Genomic DNA, 21,419 nt, shown 5'->3' with positions numbered 1-21,419 from the left:
AACCTAACCCTAGCCTAACCTAACCTTCTTCTAACCTAACCTAACCTATTTCTTCTTCTTTAACTTCTTCTTCTTCTTCTTTAACTTCTTCTAACCTTTCTTTAACCTAACCCTATTTCTTCTTCTTTAACCCTAACCCCTAACCCTAACCCCTAACCCTAACCCCCTAAACCCAAACCCCAATTTACTGGAAACATGACAGAAAGATGATGTCTGAACAGCAATAACAATCAGGATCCAGGAATAAATAAAATTAAATCCATTGTTTATTTCTGGTATCTTACAGCAAACAGTGACAGAGACAAAAAAGATTATTAATCATTCTTCCCATAGATCCTAACTTCTTACATGACCTTTGATTTACACTTTATTTATTGGACCAATAATAACTTTAAAACAAAACACGTGCCTTGATAGATTTTAATATAACATTGAGCCGATATCCAGTTAGACATCATGTATCATCATATCATGTATTTTTACATTTTATTATTTTGTTCCTAAACTTTTTTCTTCAGTAATAAAAATATATGACTGAACAGATTTATGACATTTTATTACTTAAGAAAAAACAAACTAATGACAAACACACTTTCATCATGTGACTGACAAAACTGATCAATCAATAAATTACATCACAGCCCACAATGTCAGCAAAACTGCTTATTGATCATCAAAAACTGATCACTGCAGCTCCAGTGGGTAAAAGATAGGGATGACTGTAGATCCTGATAAAAGATTACCTTTCATTCATTCACTTGCTTGTTCACTCATTTGTTCACTCTTTAACAGTATCACAGGAGGAGTCAGAAGCCTTACCCAGAATGCAGTGCCTTTAAGAATTACTTGTCATATTTCACATAAATGTGTACACTGTGGCTCTTTGTGTCATTCTAACTTTGTAGAGACTCAGAGAAATGAGGACAGAACAACACGTATCTGCCCCTATAGTTTGTTTCCACGTGTAAGGCTGACTTTCACTGCGGTTATACTGTCTTCTCAGGAAACTCAAACTCTGCAGGGTGAATAGGTCTGCAGGTGACCTGACCAGGATCAGGAGGATACCTTGTGTTTGACTCAGAGACGAATGTTTGAAATGATTCATGCAAACAGCAGGTTTATGTGGAAAGCTTTAGGAGGCTCACACACCTCGCTCCAATATATGCTGTTCTTGCGAAATTTCTCTGAGTCTCTACAAAATTAGGACAACCCACAGAACCACAGTGGACACATTTATGGGAAATAAATACATGAAAATTGTCCTTTAACACTGTGGTGGATTGTGTACGTACAGCTATAGGATAGTGTCAGTAATGGATTTATTTACATTCTCCTTTAGATTTTTTTTTTTTTTGCAGTATAATGTATCAGACCCATGATGAGGCAAAGAAATGACTGGTTCAAAATAAACCTGAAGGGATGTTAGTCACCAGTGATCAAAGCTAAGGGTCCTCAGAAATCCATGTCCCTACAGATATTAGTTGTCTGTTCAGAACTCCATTCAGATTTCAAAGCATTTAAAAATTTTCTGGATGTCTCGATTCCATCAGTTTGATACAAAATGGCTGAAAATGTGTCACCAGCTTATAAAATGTCCTTTAAAGCACAGTCCTCATGGTAGTGTGTATGTGTTATTAAACTGTGTTTGTGTGTGTATCTGGTCTAAGCGTTAATTGATGAGATTGTACTAGTTAAAAATGTGCATACATGTATGTGTATTTTAATGTGCATGTGTGTGTGTTAGCATCATTTCTTTATCTTCTTCTGTCGGTCCAGAAACTTTTGTCGTCTCTCAACTGGAATCTCATCCAGACTGATACCATGGTTACTAGCCCTGAGAGAGAGAGACAGGTTAGACAGAGAGACAGGTTAGAGAGAGAGACACACAAACCTAGTGAACTCTGATGTTTTTAAAGGTTAAATCTTTGGCCTTCAGCTGTGAGATTTTATTTATTTTATTTAGTTTCAAACAAATTAAATGTTGATCTTAAGTATTCAGACAAAACAATTCTTCATATTTTATATTTATATTTATATTATCACAAACAGAAATGTGTCTGATTGACCACCTGCATCACATGACCTCAGTCTAATGGATCGCATTTCACTAAAGCTCAGGACAAACCTGCAGACCAGCTGAAACCTCCAAAGACTGGACAAACCAACACAAAGATGTTCCAGTCTCTAAGAGTCTCTGAAGGAGCAGAAACCTCAGACTGAGTTAATCCACCACATGACACCCTGAACCAGTTCTGGAGGTCGCTGTCATCTAACTTTTGTATACAATTACATTGGTTGCCGCTGTTATCATCTTTGTGTACAGTTACCATGTTTATAGCTTTTTACTTGTTGGCACAGTATCCACGTGATTGTTCTCTGCAGTAAAACGATACATTGACTCTCCTTAGTAAATCCAGTTCTCCTAAACTCCTAGCATTAGCATTAGAATTAGCACAGCTACCCTTTTCTCTCCACTGCAGAGTAGCAAATCATTCAGAAACTTATTCACCAAAATACTGTTCACTGTCTGGGTTTGTCTTGAAAGGAAAAGCTAAAATGTTAGATGACGTAGTGATATTTCTTTGGTTGACATCTTGATAAAGATTTAGATGTTTGACTGTCGACATAAATCCTAAACTAACTCATACGTTCCAATATCAGCACACAATTACGTCAGTGTTAGAGCCACATCCACTGAATCTCATAACATTATGTTAGTTTACCGTTTAATAAGTGTCAGTGTGCTGCCTGTGTAACAGGTTAATATGGCTGAATTCCATCCATCCATCCGTTTTCTGCAACTTATCTGAATCGGGTTGTGGTGGCAGCAGATTAAGAAAGGCATTCCAGATGTCTCTGTCCCAAGCAACGTCTTCGAGCTCCCTCCTGGGGGATCCCGAGGTGTTCCCAGGCCAGATGACATATATATAATCTCTCCAAAATGTTCTGGGTCTACTCAGGGGTCTCCTACCAGTTGGACCTCCCTCGAAGAACTCCAACGGAAGGCACCCAAAAGGCATCTTAATCAGATGCCCGAACCAATTCAACTGGCTCCTTTTGATGCAAAGGAACAGCGGCTCTACTCCGAGCTCCCCTCAGATGTCAGAGCTCATTACCCTATCTCTAAGGCTGAGCCCAGTACCTTGAAATCCTATCCATGAAGATCACAAACAGGATTGGTGACAAAGGAAAACCCTGGCAAAGGCCAACACCCAATGAAAATATGTTTGACTTCCTGCAGAGTATAAAGCCTTGCTTTCCCTTTCTGAGATGCCGGATGGTTTCCCAGAACTTCCATGAGGCCAAAAGAAAGTTGCAGCTGCTGTCTATCTGGCCAGCTAGTACCTACCTGATGCTTCAGAAGACGCCTGGGCCAGCTGAAGAAGGCCTCCTTCTTCAGCTTGATGGCTTCCCTCACCACCGATGTCCACTTGCTGGTTCTCAGGTTGCTGAGAAGAAAGGCACTGACGACTTTCTGACCACAACCCCTAACAGCTGCGTCCACAATGGAGGCTTTGAACATGGCCCATTCAGATTCTGTGTCCCCATCCTACCCTTGATGTGTGAAAAATTCTTGCAGAGGAGGGAGTTAAAGATCCAACAGAGAGGGGCCTCTGCCAGACGTTCCCAGTTCACCCTCCAACAACAAAACAGCATTCAAGTTCAGATCAGGCAGGCCATTCCTCACAATCAACCCCCTCCAGGTTTCTCCATTGTTACCCCTATGACTGATGAATTCCCCCAGAAGAAGAACAGAGTCCCCAGGTGGTGCCCTTTCAAAGATCCCACCCACAGACTCCAAGAAGGCTGGATACTCTCAGAACTGCTGTTAGGTCCGTAGGCACAAACAACAGTTAGAACCTCTCTCTTTGCGACTTGCAGTCGCATTGAAGTGACCCTCTTGTTCTCCGGCGCACAGACGGGGGCTCTTGAGTATCCCCATACCCACTTGGCCCTTTTTACTCCAGAAAAGGATCGAGCCCATCCTCTCTCCAGGAGTTTGGTTCCAGAGCCAGTGCTATGCATGGAGTTGAGCCCCCCGGGTAAGGTAACTTTGAATCACTCTTAGTCTGGCCTCTGCCCTGGGACCAATTTGCCTTGGGAGACCCTAAAATGGGCTGATGCTCCCTACAATACAGCTCCAGGATTACTGACACACACAAACCCCTCCACCAAGTTAAGGTGGTGATTTGTGGAGGAGTGGCTGAATTTTTATGTACACATTTCCTTTGCTTCATCATCTCCTGATATGTGTGTTGCCGTGTGTGTGTGCATGCGCGTGTATGTGTGTGTGCATGTTTTTGTGTGTGTACATAAGGATTTGGCCAGTGTATGTATGCAGACCAATACCTGCACCACGGGTTAAGGCTTTTTCTGGCTGTAAAGGAAGTTGTGTCAAGTGACTCTCCTCACAACGAAGTTGAACAGAGTTGTTCTTGTGATATGAACAAACACTGTTTAATGGCGGTATTTAGTTCTTTGTTAAGTCTTGTTCATTCTATGTGTCACAATCTGCCCCTCTGTGTGACTTCTCTCCTGGACTCTGTGTAGTTATTTCCTTTTTCATTTTGAAATGAATTCCCTGAAGTATGTATAGACTGGTTTTTGTTTTGTTCCTCTTTGTTTATAACAAATCACTGAACTGCATAGCTCTAACTCGGCATCTGCATTTGGGTCCTATTTCCTGTGTTCTAGTTACCCTGCCTGCACCAGCTTTGACACTATAAAAGCTTTGTTGAGGTTTGACCGGTCTGTCCTTAGTTTTCAACCAGTTTCATATGTGAGTCTGATATTTTTCTGAGGAGTTCATCTTCATGCTAGCTTAAATCTCCGTTGTACACACAGGCTGTTTGTATTAATTTTATGTTTTTTACTGTGGAGGGAGACAAGCCTTACACCACACACATGCACACACAGCTGATGATTTTTGTGCTTTGAAAATACATGAACCAGGGTGCTAGTAAAAGGACGGCAGACCGAGCATTGCTTCTTGTCTCATTCTCAGTGGATTGTACTAATTTTAATCCATAGACGTGTTTCTTCAGGGAACGTCAGAGAATATTACTGACAGACAGAATGAAGATATTTTGGCCGGTGGAGGATAGACTATTTTACCAATGTTTTACCAATCACAAGCTACAGTGTGTGATTCCACAGAGACATACAGGTCATTTAATAAGACTTTGGATCAGACCCAGTACACCTGACCCTTACTGGAACAGAACACCTGACCCAAACTGAAACAGACCAGGTCCAACTTAGTCCCATTAGTCATTACATCCCAAATAAGATTCATCATCTGATGAAGTCACAATGTGAGTTCAAACCTTAACGATTATCATCATAATATTAATTTTTAGTCATTATTTACAATGTATTTACATGTGAGTGAGTTCTTACCCTCCAGTGAGGTCTGGAGGAACAGGAAGAGGTTTAGTGAAACCATCTCGACCAATCAGCCAATATGTGTCCTCAGAGCCCTTCACCTACAAAAAAAAAAACCACCTTCTATATCATGGCTGTCACACTACAAGTCTGGACCCCATTCGGGACACTAGACGCCTGATTCTTCCACTTTAGTTCTACAGTTAAAACAATGAAAAGTTTGGAAAGTCAGCACTGATATTTTGTTAGGATGGAATGACTAAAATAATTTTTTTAATTATCCCTAATATTTCCATGCGCCCTTTTGTAAACTTCTTTTCTCTTTACACCATAAACTGACATATAGTTTGATGAAAGAAAATTATTTAAATATGTAATGTAATAAAAGTGTTGTGTTAAATACAACTATCATCTGCTAGGTCTGAATAAAAATATCAGAGCAGGTCAGCGTACCTGTGCCTTCCTGGTGTCTATGTGATATCCCAGTTTCAGACTGGTCAGGACCTTCACTGTACTCAGACTGATGTGGATCCTGTAGGCTGGAGACAAACACACACAATCGTACATTACAACACATAATGATTATTAAATATCAGTTATTGATCTTGACCCAGCCATCATTCAAATATCAACTGAAAAGAAATATTGAACTCAGATCAGACAGTTTGATGTCATTTCCTGGAGAATTTCTGTTAAGAAATCCATGATTTTATTTTTACATACGCAGTCCAGTGGCTTCCATGTGCGAGGCCGTGGTCACTGTGTCTCCAAACAGACAATATCTGGGCATTGTGAGACCAACCACACCTGCTACCACTGGACCTGAAGACAGAGACACAAGTGCCGAAAGAGTAGCAGGTACAGTCACATGTCTAGTCATCAACTTTGAGAAATTTAAGCTTTTTTTTAACCCAACTCTTCTGAGATGGAGAAGGTTTTCATCACTATCGCTACTCTATAACTATTTCAAACTATTTCATCTGAGAGGCGGGCTGTCTGTAGGTTCAGACTCGTCATGGTTTAGAAAGCACTTACCTGAGAAACAACACACAGTTTTAATGGCTTCATAGAGTAGGTTCTGTCCAAATATGAGCACAATTTAATTGTCCTTAATTTTGGTAGTCTGTCCAATCACGGGCCGACAACAGGTATGTGCTTGTGTGTGTGTGTGTGTGTGTGTGTGTGTGTGTGTGTGTGTGTGTGTGTGTGTGTGTTTGTGTGTGTGTGTGTGTGTACCCGAGAGTGTGTGTGTCTCTGTGTGTATGAGTGTACCCGAATATGTACCTGCGTATACCCGTGTGTGTATGCGTGTACCCAAGTGTGCGTTGTACTTGTAATTTCAATTTCCTTGTGTTTCAACCACTTGAAATACCCCACCTCTCTCACTCAAGACCTACATGTCCTTTTCCTGCTGAAAAAATTGTGATGTCCCTCCTTCTTAATTTACACTACTTAACCCAAAATATATGCGATGCATGCCCCTCGGATCACACACCAACCACGTCAGCACCACCCACAATGGACTACAACCACCAAAAACACACTAAAAGGGCATTCCTCATTCATCCTATAAATAGTTCCCCCCCCCTAGACCATATTAACAGCCTAGTATGAATTATTATTGTTGTTTTATCTGTTTTCATCATTTATGTGGCTTCATTTTAATTTTTATGTATGTATGTATGATTTTCCATCAGGTTACTACAATAATAATGAAACTGTTTATGTTTATGATATGATATGATATTTTATTTTAATAAAAATATCTCACTCTTGCACTTTTTGCATATAATTTAGTTATTAGTTTATGAATGTTACACAACAGCATTTGCACTGCAAAAGGAAAAAAAAAATATGAAATGAGATAAAAAAAAAAAAAAAAAAAAGAAGAATGAGAAGATGATGATGTAACTAACTTTAACTAAAAAAAAATAAAGAATATCGATATACTACTCTACTTATGCTTAGATGTCTATATGGTTATATATATATAGAGCCTGGTGTCATTTTTTCATTTTACAAAAATTATACATACAGTGAGTGAAACGGCCATGTGGTAGGGCAGGCTGGCACTGCACTCGGCTCTCTCAACATATCAGTATCATTTCCTGCTATGCTGCCTGCTGCCTGCAGGATGATTGATGAAATGAACTGAAGGATTTTTTTTTTCATCAATGCAAATGATTTTACTGACCATCCTTTTTTACCACTTAAATAAAGTAAGTAAAGGTTAAAAAAAAACACAAACAACAAGTCACACATGAGTCACACACACACACACTACTGCTGCACTGGGATGCAAACATGCAAACACAGATGACATGCCACACACACGCCTGTGTGTTAGGAGTCCAATGTTTCTGCATGGCTGAGTTGTACTAATCACACACAGATGCCCATACATATACACATCTGACCCTTTTCATCCCTCATAGTTGTGTACCCACATGTACATGTGAGTGTGTGTGTGTACATGGTGTGTGTGTGTGTGTGTGTGTGTGTGTGTGTGTGTGTGTGTGTGTGTGTGTGTGTGTGTGTGTGTGTGTGTGCATACCTGAGTGCAGTCCGATGCGAATTTTAACTTTAATCTCGGGCATGTGTTTGATCTTAAAGGCTCCTATCGAGTGCAGGATGTCCAGAGACATGTTGGCCACTTCAGCTGCGTGTCGATTCCCATTTCTGTTGGGAACACCTGAAGCCACCATGTAGGCATCTCCAATTGTTTCGACCTGCAAACAAAATACACACAAAACAGTTCACAGCAGTCAGATGGACACATCTACGTTATAAGTTATTATTATTTTGTTTATTGATGTTCAGTCAATCAGGAGGATGAACAACATAAAAATGTTAATCTCACAAGGAGATTGATTTGGTCTTCTTGGTTTTATAATATCATCATTGTAGGTTTCCAATGAATGGAGCTTTAGCTTGATGCTCCCCTCGTCCTAATCAACAGGCCAACTCGGTAAAGTTGAACTGTTTACTTTGACACCAAAAAATAACAGGCACAAAACAACTGTCCATTTACAAAGTTAATAAACTAAAGAAAAGAGTGTGAGAGAGGTAAAAAAAAAAAACTGTGTGGCTCCACTCTTCGCTTGCCTGACTGTCCACAGATTACAACCCCACCTGACTTATCACTAGAGTATCAAAAGGCAATTACAAATACACAGTCACTAGAAAGCTACGATCATTGTCACCTATTCCTAAATATTACAAATGTGATATAAATTTTCAATTATCCACACACATTTTAAGGGTAAGGAATCAAACAACTAACTTATTTCATTACTGTAAATATGAAGTGTAAATACATCAACTTGTAAATACTGTAAATACTTGTAAATACTTGGTCTTGACTTTCACCTGACGAACAAGGCCTTTCTTGTCAGGAAAAATCTCCACAATGCTTCCAAGTGGCCATGAATTTCTGGGTGACGTGTCATCCACAATCAGCACCACATCATCAACACGTAAGTCTCCTCCAGTCTTGGACCATTCTGACATCCTTGAAGCTGCATGAGGTATTGTTTGCAACAGCATTTCCAGAATACGTCCGCAAGGTAGTGGACTTGTCTTCATCTGTGGTCAGCATATTGGTCATCCTTATTGAATGCTTCTGGTGGAAACTCAGGCTTGACCTTGAATAACACCAGGTGGTTGGGCATTAAGGCCTGTAAATCATTGAGGTCTGAAGATGCTTTTGTGATGGGCCTGCTGTTTATGATGGCCTCTACTTCACACAGTTTTTCATCCGAATGTTGTTCCTTCACTGTGATGTTCAGAATTTTTCTCACTGAGCGGATTAGCCGCTCCCAGCTTCTTCCATGGTGAGAGCCTACTTGAGGATTGAAGTGGCCTTGGACACCCTTCTATGCAAGTTTTTCATGATCTAGTTTGTCTTCCATTCTTTGATCAATTTTTTCAACTAACTGTCAGCCAACCTGAATTTGGTTCCATTATCTGAGTACATCTCTTTGACTTGTCCTCCTCTAGCAAGGAATCGTCTAATTGCTTTGAAACACGAATCAGTGTCAAGTGAAGACGCAACTTCTAAATGCACGGCTCATATGGTGAGAAATGTAAAGATGACACCATATGTCTTTACTTGCCCTCTTCCTCTTTTCATCAGGAATGTGCTTCAGTAGTTGACACCATATCATGTGAATGGAGTGTCATTAGGCAGGACCTTGCATTTTGGTAGATCCGCCAGGAGATTCTTGCCAGCAGTTGCGTGCAGTTTCTTTTAAAGGTGTCACACTCAGAAAAGAACTCTTTTTACCTCTGGGTCGCCAATGTCCAGCATGCCAGGATGTGCATTCTTGGGCCACTGGTCTTGTGCACAAACCAAGAAACTTGGTCCTGAAAGCCAACTTTCCGTTTTAAAGAAACGTTGTGTCCTCTTGAGACTTGGTCAGTGGGATTCAGAATGATATTGACATATCTCCACTGTGAAGTCTGAGAGTGCTCCAGGATTGCTGAGGGTCTGTTAGCATCAAAAGTCTTGAAACTTGTGCTCTCATGAACAAATACTTAGGCACAGCCGTGCTATCCATCCAAAAGATAGAGTCAAAAAGTCCCAGTTCAAGCTCTTGTCTATTGTGATTGCTACCATGGCTGTGGTCAGTTCCATTCTTAGTATGTGTGTGACCCTTGCCTTTGCCATCATCTGGGTGGACTGAGCTTCACCAGTTGCAGTGCACAGCACTAGGTAGCTTGTTGTTCCGCAGGCATCTTTGCTCGCATCGGTGAAGTGATGTAGCTGTGCAAAGGCTGCTGTACCAGCTGCTTTGCTCTGCTCGACCCATCTGAAACTCTAAATTTCTCAAGCTATTGCAAACTGGAGATCCACTTTTTTCCTTACCAACATTATCTGGCAGGTCTTCGTCCCAGCTATACTTCTGCTGCTTCTAAGAGCTTGTTAGGTCCAGTCCCTGCAAGAACTGTTGGTTCAGTGATGTTCCTTAAAAGATTGCTCCACAGTGAAAGACAGCACGCAGTTTTTGCTTGACTGGATGTCTGACTCTTTGGTGTGGCAGATACTATGTTTGCCTCTCAGCTGTTCAGTTCAGTACTCTCAATCTTCAGCACACAGCCTTCATCTATAAAGAATCTTTTCCGCAAGTTCAGCGCATGTCGCTCTGCAAATGATCTGTTGTTTGGCTTGCACAACTACTTGCTCCTCACCAGAGGATACACACTGTAATGACTGACCATCCACAAATTTTGAAAATTGAAAGATCATGTTTATAAGCTGGTGATCACCTGTGGATATTTCGGTGTCTTTGTTTTGTCCAGCATCAGGAAAGTCCTGCTTGAACTGAAGTTGTCGTAACTCTTCTAGCTTGGCTTATGAGATTCGATTTGACATCAGTGACATCTGTAAATTTGTTTGTCTCCATTAAATAGCTTTTACCTCTGAGTGGTCCATTTACTGTCCATCTTAATATTGTTCTCACAGCTCATGGTCCATTGTCCAAACTGTTGACCACTTGTACTGGCTCCATTGCCTTGGGAACGTTTGGCAGTCGAGAGCATTCTTGACACTGAACTTTCTCTTTGCAGCAGGTACTCATGACCGTGTTTCAAATACGTGAAACACAGATGCAAAACAAACTTTGCTTCTCGAAAAAAAATGTTTTTCTTTATGTGGTTTGCTCTTGAGTATTCAGCAGACTGTGAGGCTTCTGTGAGGCTCTTCTTTGCAATAGAGACAGTTTGTGTTTTTAATGTTGGTTGTTTGTCATTTTCGGTCTTGACTTTGTTTTTGGAGCCAGGGAGGACAATGGCTGTTGCAAATACTTTCTTTGGTTTGAGCATCTCAGCATATTGTGGTCTTGATTTATGTCAGACTTAGTCTCTCATGCTTGTGGTTGTTTCTTTTATGCTGCCATTAAGTGAATGTAATATATATCTAACTTGCTTGTTGTTAAAGTCAACAAAATCCTTAAACTTTAGTCTTTTCTTTGTGTTTTCTGGTAGGTCACAGGCATACTTTCACCAAGTTTCTTTGAGTTTGCATGGAAGCTCGTTAGCCAATGCCTTCATGTTAGCTGTGTTGGCCAAGTTTTACATGTAGCTAATATCTTTTATGGTCTTGAAGCAGCCTGTGAGGAAAAATGCAAAGGTAAACTGCCCTCTCTTCATTTTTTCTTCTGCTCAAGGTTGAGCCTCTTTGCATCTTTATGTTGCTTTCCAATGTGCTTCTTCCTTTTCTATGGCCAACTTCTCATTTAAAGCTGCAGCCTTTACCGTTAATGATGCATGCTCCATTTCTGAATTTATTCTGACTGAGGAAGATGGTGACAGCACGCGTCCTCTTTGTGATCTGGGTCTACTTGGACATTTAGTGGTCAATTTTGATGATGTAGACCTACCTATCTTGTCTAGGGTTAGGGTTAGGGCTATCTTGTCACTTTCTAGCCTGCTCAATTCATTCAATGACGTCTTTCATCCATTCTTCAGAAGAAATTGTTCATTGATTTATTTTTAGGATCAAACTATTTATTTTGATTATCCAAAAGTTCATCCTCAGCCATGAATCGTTGCAAACCAGAATTCAGATTAGCAAATTCTTGATGGAAACATCTAACAGTGTTGACATTGGCATCATCTTCCATTAATTGCTCAATTTGCTTCACCATGTTAGTTAGCTGGGATTGCTTGTACCTGCGTGTCTGGATTTGTGTTCTTATACAGCCCAGACATTTTTACTGTTTTTTTTTAACTGTCTTGTTCAACCATATCAAGCAAAATTTTCCACACTTAAGTAGTAAAAATGTCAAAGCACCATAAAATGTGCTTTACACATAAACTACATTGTACTTCGTCATTCAGCCAAACAAAGTTCTTTTGATCATAAGACCATCACACACACACACACACACACACACACACACACACACACACACACACACACACACTGCACTGCCGTATCTTGGGGCCAGCTTCAATTAGCAATTAGCAATTCAAAATACAACTTACAGCTTGTCCACTTCAAAAAATCCAAAGAACCACTTGGTTAAGTTGAACTGTTTACTTCAACACAAAAAAGAAATTGGTAAAGAACAATTGTCCATTTCCAAAGTTATTAAACTAAACAAGACGGAACGAGACAGGTCAAAAAACTGACTCCAATCTCGCTTGCCTGACTGTCCACAGATTACAATCCCACCTCACTTCTGACAGTAGTATCAAAAGGCAGTTAAACATGCACAGTCACTAGGATGCCATGATCATAGTCACTTATTCCCAAATATTACAAATGTAATATAAATGAGATTTTATACATTTTCAATTATTCACATACATATTAAGGGCAAGGAACCAAACAATTTATTGTATTACTGTAAAAATGAACTGTAAATACATCAACCTGTAAATACTGTAAATATTCCTTCCTTTCTTTCTTAAATGAACCATTTCCATCACTGTTGTTTTACGTATGAACTTGACTAATGTAATTAGTCAAACAACAATAAACTGCATATAGGTTCCTACAATCATTGTTGATGTTAAAAGATGAATCTAACATTTAGAGGTGAAAGTTTAGCTGGGTTTAATAAGTGGGGATAAGTGTGTGTGGAGGTGAGGAATTCTTTACCTTGTAGACATCATGAGTAGCAATAATGGCATCAAACATGGTGTAAAGGTCATTCAGCAGGTCGACCACCTGCAGGCACATACACAGTTTTAGTTTAACAGTAAAGGAAGGATGTAGAATATCAGCAGATATTAGAACAGTTTGTACCTCGATTGGATCACTGAGAGCTGAGATGGTCGTAAATCCAACAATGTCACTGAAGTAAAGAGTGGAGTCTGAGTAATGTTCAGGTTGAACTGGCTTTCCTTTCTTCAGAGCCTGGGCCACAGACCTGAAACACACCATGAACCAGATTTGGAGAGTGAATAATAACCCTACATATACATCCATCGGTCAGTCTTCTGCTCCAGAGCCTCTGTGTTGTGCTGATTTGATATTTGGTACTGATATTAACTTTCAGTCACATTTTTTAACCTACATTTTTTCCTTTTAGTCAAATTGTCCCATTAAAAATCCACTGAATCAGCTGTGATCAGCTCCTGTTTGCAGTGTACCCATGGATGTACAGACAACAATCCCTGGGTTACTGTGATAGTGAAGAAAACTTAAAAATATGATGATTCTGAATGATGTTCTGCAGCCTCTTTTTTCTCTGAGTTCTAAGTGGATTTCTGGAGGTTTTTCTGGATGGACATTGGAGACAATGATATCTTCATGAAGTTAAAGTCACACTGAATGATATCAATATGTGCTTAATGTCACTGTTCAGATCTGACTGAGTTATGACTGATGGACTTCACTTCACCTCACAGCTACCGGGTATTGCTGCTGTACCTGTAACCTGTACTTTATTATTTTTGTTTTAAATGAAATATGTCTTACTTAGGCAGAAGCTGTCCGACCAGTTTCTCTGTCTTGTTTCTCTCAACTTCTAGTTCGTCTGTTCTTTCTCTGATCAGATCCTCCAGGTTTGAACTGTACTGCTCCAACATCCGCAACATGGAGTCAATGATGTTTGCCCTCTTCCCTCTGTTAATGCCCCGAAACTGCAAACATACAAACAGAAAAACACAAGACAGATATTATGAGGAGTTCAGGAAAAATCAGCAAATACATGTCTGAAGAGTTGAGAAATTTTAAATAAGATTTCAAGTAAAACACACCGAGATTTGTTTTTTATTCTGCAATTCCTCACATGAGGAGGTGGCAGCTTGTCTAACCTGTTTGAAAATGTCGTCAAAGCTTGGCCTCCTGCTAGGATCTTCATTCCAACAGTCGTTCATCAGACTGAGACACTCGGCTGGAGCTTCATCCACTGAAACAACCGGTCTGCAGAGAGGAGGGGGCTTCTTTAGACGTTCCACGATCTCTAACAGACAAGTAGAGAGACAGGTGGTCAGACAGAAATGTGGTCAGACAGTTGGTCAGACAGATAGACAGGGGGGCAAACTGCTCACCATGGGCAGGCATGTCCATCATGGAATATGGCAGCGTTCGTGAGATCACTTCCTGTATGATGATAGAGAAACTGAAGACGTCTCCAGCAAATGAGCCTCCTCGGACCGGATTCCTCAAAAGCTCCGGAGCCACCCAAAGCAGCTCTGAGAGAGACAGGTGGAGAGGCAGACAGAGAGAGAGACAGGCAGAGAGAGACAGGTGGACAGACAGACCTGTATGTGAACTCTTGGGCGTCTGATCTAAATTCTTGTTTCAATGCGATCATGTTTTTTTTTTTAATTTTCCGTCCATATAAAAAGCAGAAATAATCCTTTGGCTTCGTGTTTTTGAGAATCATGTTTCATGTTTTTAAAACATGTTTTTGAGATTACAATGACAGACAGACACAGTGTCTGTCTCTCATTGTAACACAGAAATTCTGAGACTAAAAACTCTGAGATGACAAACTGAGATAAAAACTCTGAGAAAAAAAACTCTGAGATACACACATATAAAACCTCTGAGCAACATCTTGACCATATTTAAATGTTTTTACCTTGTGGGTCCTCAGGAAGGCTGAGGCTCTGAGAGTGAAGGATCATGGGAAGGCCATAGTCCGTGATTTTCAGAACAAAACGTCCATCAACTAAACAGTTTGTAGACTTCAGTCGACCATGACTCAAACCTCGTAGATGAAGGTACTTCATCCCCTGAAACATACACAAAAAGCTATTTATTATCATTAAATACAGAGTTAAACCTTGAATCAGGGAATAGAAACTGAAAAATTAAGCAACTGGCAGAAATAGAACATCACACAAATAAAACTTAGAACTCTGTTTTTTTTGTAAAGACTGGGTGGTAAGTGTATGATTAAAGAAGTGTATCATCAATTTAAGATGTAATCTCTTTGAGAGGCCTGCTGACTGAAGCTCAGACATTTTTAACATTGACAGTGGGACAGGAAGTTGGCTCACAGAGGATTAAAGGATCACCTGAGAAACTAGACTAAGACTATGCCATGCCAACACTCAGACCCCCAACCACAAAATGTAAACATGAATAAATACCTGCAGGTTTTATCACCATAGTTTTGTTATCAAGATACTTTTATTATCGAGATATTTTTAGTATCAAAGTTGTTTTTTTTAAAAAGATAGTTTTATTATTATTTTAATGATTATTGTTATCAGTAGTAGTAATAGTATCTCAGCAATACTTTGATGAGGTCCATGAGCAGGGAGGACTTGAACATCCAGTCCAGCCTCATGTTGCTGTCAGCCAGCAGGTCGGCCAGACTTCCTCGAGGACAGTGTTCAACCACCAGAGCAAAGATCCCCAAGTCCAGAAACAGACCCAGGTACAGGTTCAGGTTCTCATGTCGCATCTCCCGCAACTGGACAGGAGACAAAAAGTATAGAATTTTAAAATATTCATCTGTATACTGTCAACATACCTCCTGTGACTCAGGAGTTAGAGCAGGTCGTCCACTAACCAGAAGGTTAGACTAGAAAAGCGCCATATAAGTGCAGTCCATTTCATTTATGTACTGTCAATGTATTAATCTATGTACTTTCAAAATATAATTTTCATTGGTGGAATAACTGTGCAAGCAATCGAAATATATTTTCTTTTCAGCCCAATAATGTTCTCTTTATTTTTATTCTTAATAGTGTGAATGCTACGTCAGCATCCATCCATTGTTATTATTAATATTATTATTATTATTACATACATTTTTCGGACGCTAACAAATTCTGAATACTTTCAGCTACAGAAACTATTCAACTATCGAAACGTTCAGCTTTTTCAATTTTGCTATTATTTTTCTTTTTTTTCTACTATTTCAAACTTTTTTCTACAATTGAAGCCTAAATGTCAGCTATTGTGCTTTTCTACAACTTTTGTAGTTTTTTTGTACTGCTCTTGTAGCTGCCACGTTTCACTTCTCATGCACATTTTATACATCAAATTGTAGACAAATTTTTGCTCTTTCAAGCAGTGTGACTACTTAAGCAATAGGATTTACATTTTTGAATATTTAGCTTGTGAGCAACAAGAGGAGCCCTCAACTGCTCCATATACTCTACTGTAAAGTGGCCTCTACTGCTCATGAGCAAAAGTACAAATGTGGGTACTTTTAAAACTGCCACTTTTCAGTCATCATTCTCATTATCTAGTTAAGTGACACATGTATGTCCTCAGGAAAGTCTCCTGATGCTCACTGTGAAGACATTTCAGCAGAATGAAGTATAGTTTCTGAATTGAGGTGTCTTGTTCAAAGGGTACCTCAGTGGTGATCTCGGTCTGTTATCACTGCTTCTAGTGACAGTGACTTAGCATTTTCAGGCTCCACATACATTAAAACAGAGATCACTCTGATTGGTGGATTGCATTTAGGCTGTTTTTGGGAGTTGGTACCTTTTTCTTTCCATTTCCCATGTTATTAAAGTCAAATCTTCACCATATTTTACCGGAAAACACCTTAAGCAGTATCTACCTGCATTCACACAAATTGACAGACACATACACACACACCTGAGATCCATTTCTTCCCATCTTAACTGTTAAAAAATTCAAACCTTGAGCTGTTTCAGGATGCAGTTCATCTGCCTGATATTAACACAATGAATTTCCTCTGTCACAGTTTGAAGGCATTTATTTCTACTTCCAGCTTTGGCAGTGTATCATTTACCATTGATCCTATTAAGCAACATGTTTCAGCTCCCAGCTCCAGCAGTGCTACAGGAATTTCTTTCAGTTTTCAGCTTCCAAGTGTCAATTCTGTATATCAGCTTTTTTTCAGCCTTTTTCAGCATTTATTCAGCAATTTCCTTATGATTTCGGTCCCCAAGTTTTGCTTTAAGCCCGTTTTAACCATCTATCAGCATTGCTTCAGCAATTTCCTTAAAAAATTTCAGCATTCACACTGCATTTTCATTAGGAAACACAATTGCTAGTTATTATTATCATTATGTAATTATTATTATTTTTCGTTCATCACTTTTTTGGCACCTAACTAGTCCTGCAGCGTTCGTTGTAGAAACTCCATTCGAATGTGAAAACGTGTCAAAAGCAATCCCACTGCAGTTTCTTCTGAAATTACATTGTCGGTTTATTATTGGTGGAATTATAGCTGCGCAAATAGCAATCCCACTTTATGTTCTTTCTTTATTATTATATCTTCCGCTAAGGTTTTTGGGACCTAACTAGTCCAACACCATTTTTTGTAGAAACTCCATTCAAATGTCAAAATCGGGAGATGATGGGAATTACTTTGTCTTGAGAAATGGACTGAATGTTCAGAGGCTAGAGTGGGGATATCAGAGACAGACTAGGAGGTGTTAAACCATTCTGAAAATTATTTTACTTGTCCTCACGGCCATAAATTTCACCTTTCAAACATCATTCTTTGCCAGGACGTAGGCAAATTTGTGGTCTTTCAGACAATGTGACTACCACAGCACAGTTACTTACAGAATTTGAACTACGAGCTTCTGATTGATAGGCGTATCATCCAACTGCCCCATGACTCCTATGTTAACTGAGACCAGAATTTCAAGAGGAAAACAGAAAGAGGGGCATTTTTAGATAACATCTCCCACATTTTTGACACCACAAAGAAATACATTATATCACTGTGTTCAGCGGAATCTCCTTTCTTCAAAAATATATAGTATATGGTGATAGTAACTACATCCTTTGAGTGATAAACCAGAGTTTGAGAAGTGTCTCTCAGCCTAATCCCTGTTTGAACCAGCTATAACAAAGGAGTAACCATCACTATGGCAACCATTAACCGCAGAGCACACACACTGCACACTCTGATCAGCTGATTACACTGCACACACACATAAGCAATCTGACACACAGATAAAGAGACACGTATACAGAAACGCACAAAGACACATATTCATACAAACACAATCATGTTTAGATCACTTCACAGGACATTATGTTGACTTGCTATCATTTGTGTGACTCACAAACACACACACACACACACACACACACACACACACACGGCCCACTGTGCTCTCGGGAACCTTCAATGCCGCACAAATGTTTTTGTAGCCTTCCCCAGATCTGTGCCTCTACACAATCATGTCTCTGAGCTCTGCAGGCAGTTCTTTCGACCTCATGGTTTGACTTTTGCTCTGATGGGCATTACCTTTCCAAATTATGTCCAATCAATTTAATTAACCAAAGGTGGACTCCAATCAAGGTGTAGAAAGATCTCAAAGATGATCAAGAGAAATGGGAGGCACCTAAGCTAAATGTCAAGTGTCATAGCAAAGGGTCTGAATACTTATGTCACTGTAATATTTCAATTTTTTCTTTTTAATTAATTTTAAAGAAAATTCTAAAATTCTGTTTTCACTTTATCATTATGTATTGAGTTGATGAGGGAAAAAATTATTTTTTTTATTGTAGCACGAGGCTGCAACATAACAAAATGTGAAAAAATTAAAGGATCAGAAGGGTCTGAATACTTTCTGAATGTATTAATCTATATACTACCAGAATATAATAACTAAAGTCAGAACGTAAATATTAAAAATAAAATATTAGAAATATGTGTACTACTCTGTACACATATAACTGTGTCTCTAACTGTGTATCTACTTTTTTTCTACTGTGCTTCGTACGTGGCTGAACAGACTCTGGGTGTTTTGATTGACAGCTGTCATCGTCTTTCCAACAGGAATCTTCCTCAGCCAAACCCAGTCGCCCTGGTAACAACACAAACAGTCACGGCAACAGAGTCAATGTATCAAACAGACAGGTGCAGGTGCAGGTACAGATGCACATACAGGTACAGGTAGAAGTACAGGTGTACCTCCAGTATTCCTACGTTGGAGCTCTCAGGTGTTGTCAAGATGTAACTTCGAGCAACTGATCGGAACGGAGTTTTAATTTCCAGAAGACTCCTCATGATTGACTCATCATTCAGTTTCTAGAAAAACAACAACAACATCAGCAGCAGTTCGTCTTTCCACAGGCAAACGTCCAGTTAATAAACACAATTCAATTAGGACTCAAATTAGGGTCATTAAGATTTTGAGGCTCTAAAGTGATGTTCACAAATAATCCCAAAGTTTGTAGTTGTAAATCAGCCTTTATAAACTTGTAAAATAAATCTGCATGAGAAATTCAAGTTTGTGCATTTGTATTTGTAAAAAAAAAAGCGTGCATGTGTAGAAAAAAATTGTACTTGTAAAAACAACAGACTGTGTGAATAATATCCGTGAACAAATTATATCAGTGGTGAGGTTGCACAAAGACACTGCAAAAAGAAGTGCTTTTGTGAACATCTGTGTACAGATACAAAGCAGAAAACTGTGCAAAACTCAGCACTCAAAGTTCCCACACTGTGTGTGACACTGAAGTTACAGGTACAAATTTTGACTCTGTCTTTACACCTGAATCTGACTGGACAATGACAATGAAATCACAAAGTAGTGTCCAGTCAGAGGGCAGGTGGTTCCGTTACCTGAAAAGTATAGTAGATTTTCAAGCTGGAAGATGGTGTGGGCTCTTCTGCGACCAAGGTGTGTTTCATTATATTTGATGATGCTGTAGGAAATGATGATAAACATGTAATGTGCCCGCACCATCATACTTGTAACTTAAGGGTCACACACAGTGCTGGAACTTTGAGCGCTGAGTTTTACACAGTTTTCTGCTTTGTATCTGTACCCAGATGTTCACTAAAACACTTATTTCTTCACAGTGTCTTTGTGTAACCTCACCGCTGATATCTTTTTTTTAACAGATTTCATTCACACAGTCTGATTTTCTTTAAATATACAAATGCATAAGCTTGAATTTCCCATGCATATTTATTTTACAGGTTTACAAAGGTTGATTTACAACTACAAACTTTCGGAATTATTTGTGAACATAACTTTACAAGCTCAGAATCTTTTTTACTCTAATTTGAGCCCATAGTTCAACACCTGGCAGGTGACCCTGAGTGCTCTTTGAGTTTCTGACCTTCCTGCTGACTTGAGTGTCGATGAAGACGATGTCATCCAGAGTCAGGATCAGTTTGGTGATGTTCACTGTTCTTTTGTACTTCCTGTACACATTCATATTATTATTATTATTAATAATTATTATTATTATTAGTAGTAGTAGTAGTAGTAGTAGTATTATTATTATTATTATCATCATTATTATTACTATGCATGAAGAGTATATGATTTAGTGTGGTGGTCATGTACAAACAGAACCATAAAAGTTCTTGAAGAGTTTCCTGTTGAAAACTGAGCCGCAGGAAGTCACAGAGAAGCTCAGAAAAAGAGAGTGTGTGTGTGTGTGTGTGTGTGTGTGTGTGTGTGTGTGTGTGTGTGTGTGTGTGTGTGTGTGTGTGTTTGTGTGGACCTGATCCAGTAGAAAAATGCTCCAATCAAAGCGCAGAGCAGCAAGAAGACAAAGAAAATCGTCACTGTGTCTACACCTGCAGATAAACACAGGGAATTAAATAATTTAACATCTGACTAAAAACGTCTTCAAATCAGTTTCACCTCTTGCTGAAGTGCCTGGATTACACACACATGATTATGATGGATTTTAAGGGGCACTCAGCAGACCTCAGACCTTCAGTCAACATACATATGTACATATACAGGATATACATATACATATAGTGGACTGAACCAAGAGAAACACAAAGCTCCCGTCCGCCCCCCCAAGGTCATTGAACTCACCCCCACTGCAGGCCTCCTCTGGACTGAACCAACAAAAGCTGGCCGTGGGAGGTTTTCCTCCGGGGAAGATGAAGGAGCGGCTCAGTGGACTCAGACCTCCAGCAGTCCCATCAGTGTGCATCGGAGCAAGCGAGTGCGTTGGCACGAGTCGGTCACCATCGCTGTCCAACACCACGTACCTGGCTTGCAGGCCACGGCCATCTTTACCTCCATACAACACCTGAGAAAAAAACAGGTAGAAGAGAGGAAGTGAATCTGAATCGAACAACATCTTCATTACATTGTAGTAGCAGGTTGAGACTCTAGTTGATGCACAGAGGAAACTGAGCGGTATCTCT

General features: G+C 39.6%; 1 protein-coding gene across 1 annotated transcript in view; it reads right to left on the bottom strand.

The window, feature by feature from the left end:
• Positions 1-281: 281 nt before the first annotated feature.
• LOC120797535 (retinal guanylyl cyclase 2-like) overlaps positions 282-21,419 on the bottom strand; it is a 29,815-nt gene continuing 8,677 nt past the window's right edge. Inside the window, exons 7-23 of the mRNA XM_040141270.1 lie at positions 21,082-21,301; positions 20,756-20,831; positions 20,366-20,456; positions 19,209-19,325; positions 19,018-19,101; positions 15,588-15,764; positions 14,925-15,078; positions 14,389-14,532; positions 14,152-14,300; positions 13,814-13,977; positions 13,139-13,262; positions 12,992-13,060; positions 7,940-8,114; positions 6,109-6,207; positions 5,839-5,924; positions 5,401-5,486; positions 282-1,834 (exon numbers count right to left, since the gene is read on the bottom strand). Of these exons, the coding sequence (XP_039997204.1) occupies positions 1,747-1,834; positions 5,401-5,486; positions 5,839-5,924; positions 6,109-6,207; positions 7,940-8,114; positions 12,992-13,060; positions 13,139-13,262; positions 13,814-13,977; positions 14,152-14,300; positions 14,389-14,532; positions 14,925-15,078; positions 15,588-15,764; positions 19,018-19,101; positions 19,209-19,325; positions 20,366-20,456; positions 20,756-20,831; positions 21,082-21,301 (2,103 nt within the window). The 3' untranslated portion in view covers positions 282-1,746. The remainder of the gene's footprint in view (positions 1,835-5,400; positions 5,487-5,838; positions 5,925-6,108; positions 6,208-7,939; positions 8,115-12,991; positions 13,061-13,138; positions 13,263-13,813; positions 13,978-14,151; positions 14,301-14,388; positions 14,533-14,924; positions 15,079-15,587; positions 15,765-19,017; positions 19,102-19,208; positions 19,326-20,365; positions 20,457-20,755; positions 20,832-21,081; positions 21,302-21,419) is intronic.

This window comes from Xiphias gladius, chromosome 12 (genome assembly GCF_016859285.1).
Source record: "Xiphias gladius isolate SHS-SW01 ecotype Sanya breed wild chromosome 12, ASM1685928v1, whole genome shotgun sequence".
Classification (NCBI taxonomy): Eukaryota; Metazoa; Chordata; class Actinopteri; order Istiophoriformes; family Xiphiidae; genus Xiphias; species Xiphias gladius.
The sequence above is the reverse complement of the archived record's forward strand: the minus strand, read 5'-3'. Positions and strand labels throughout refer to the sequence as shown.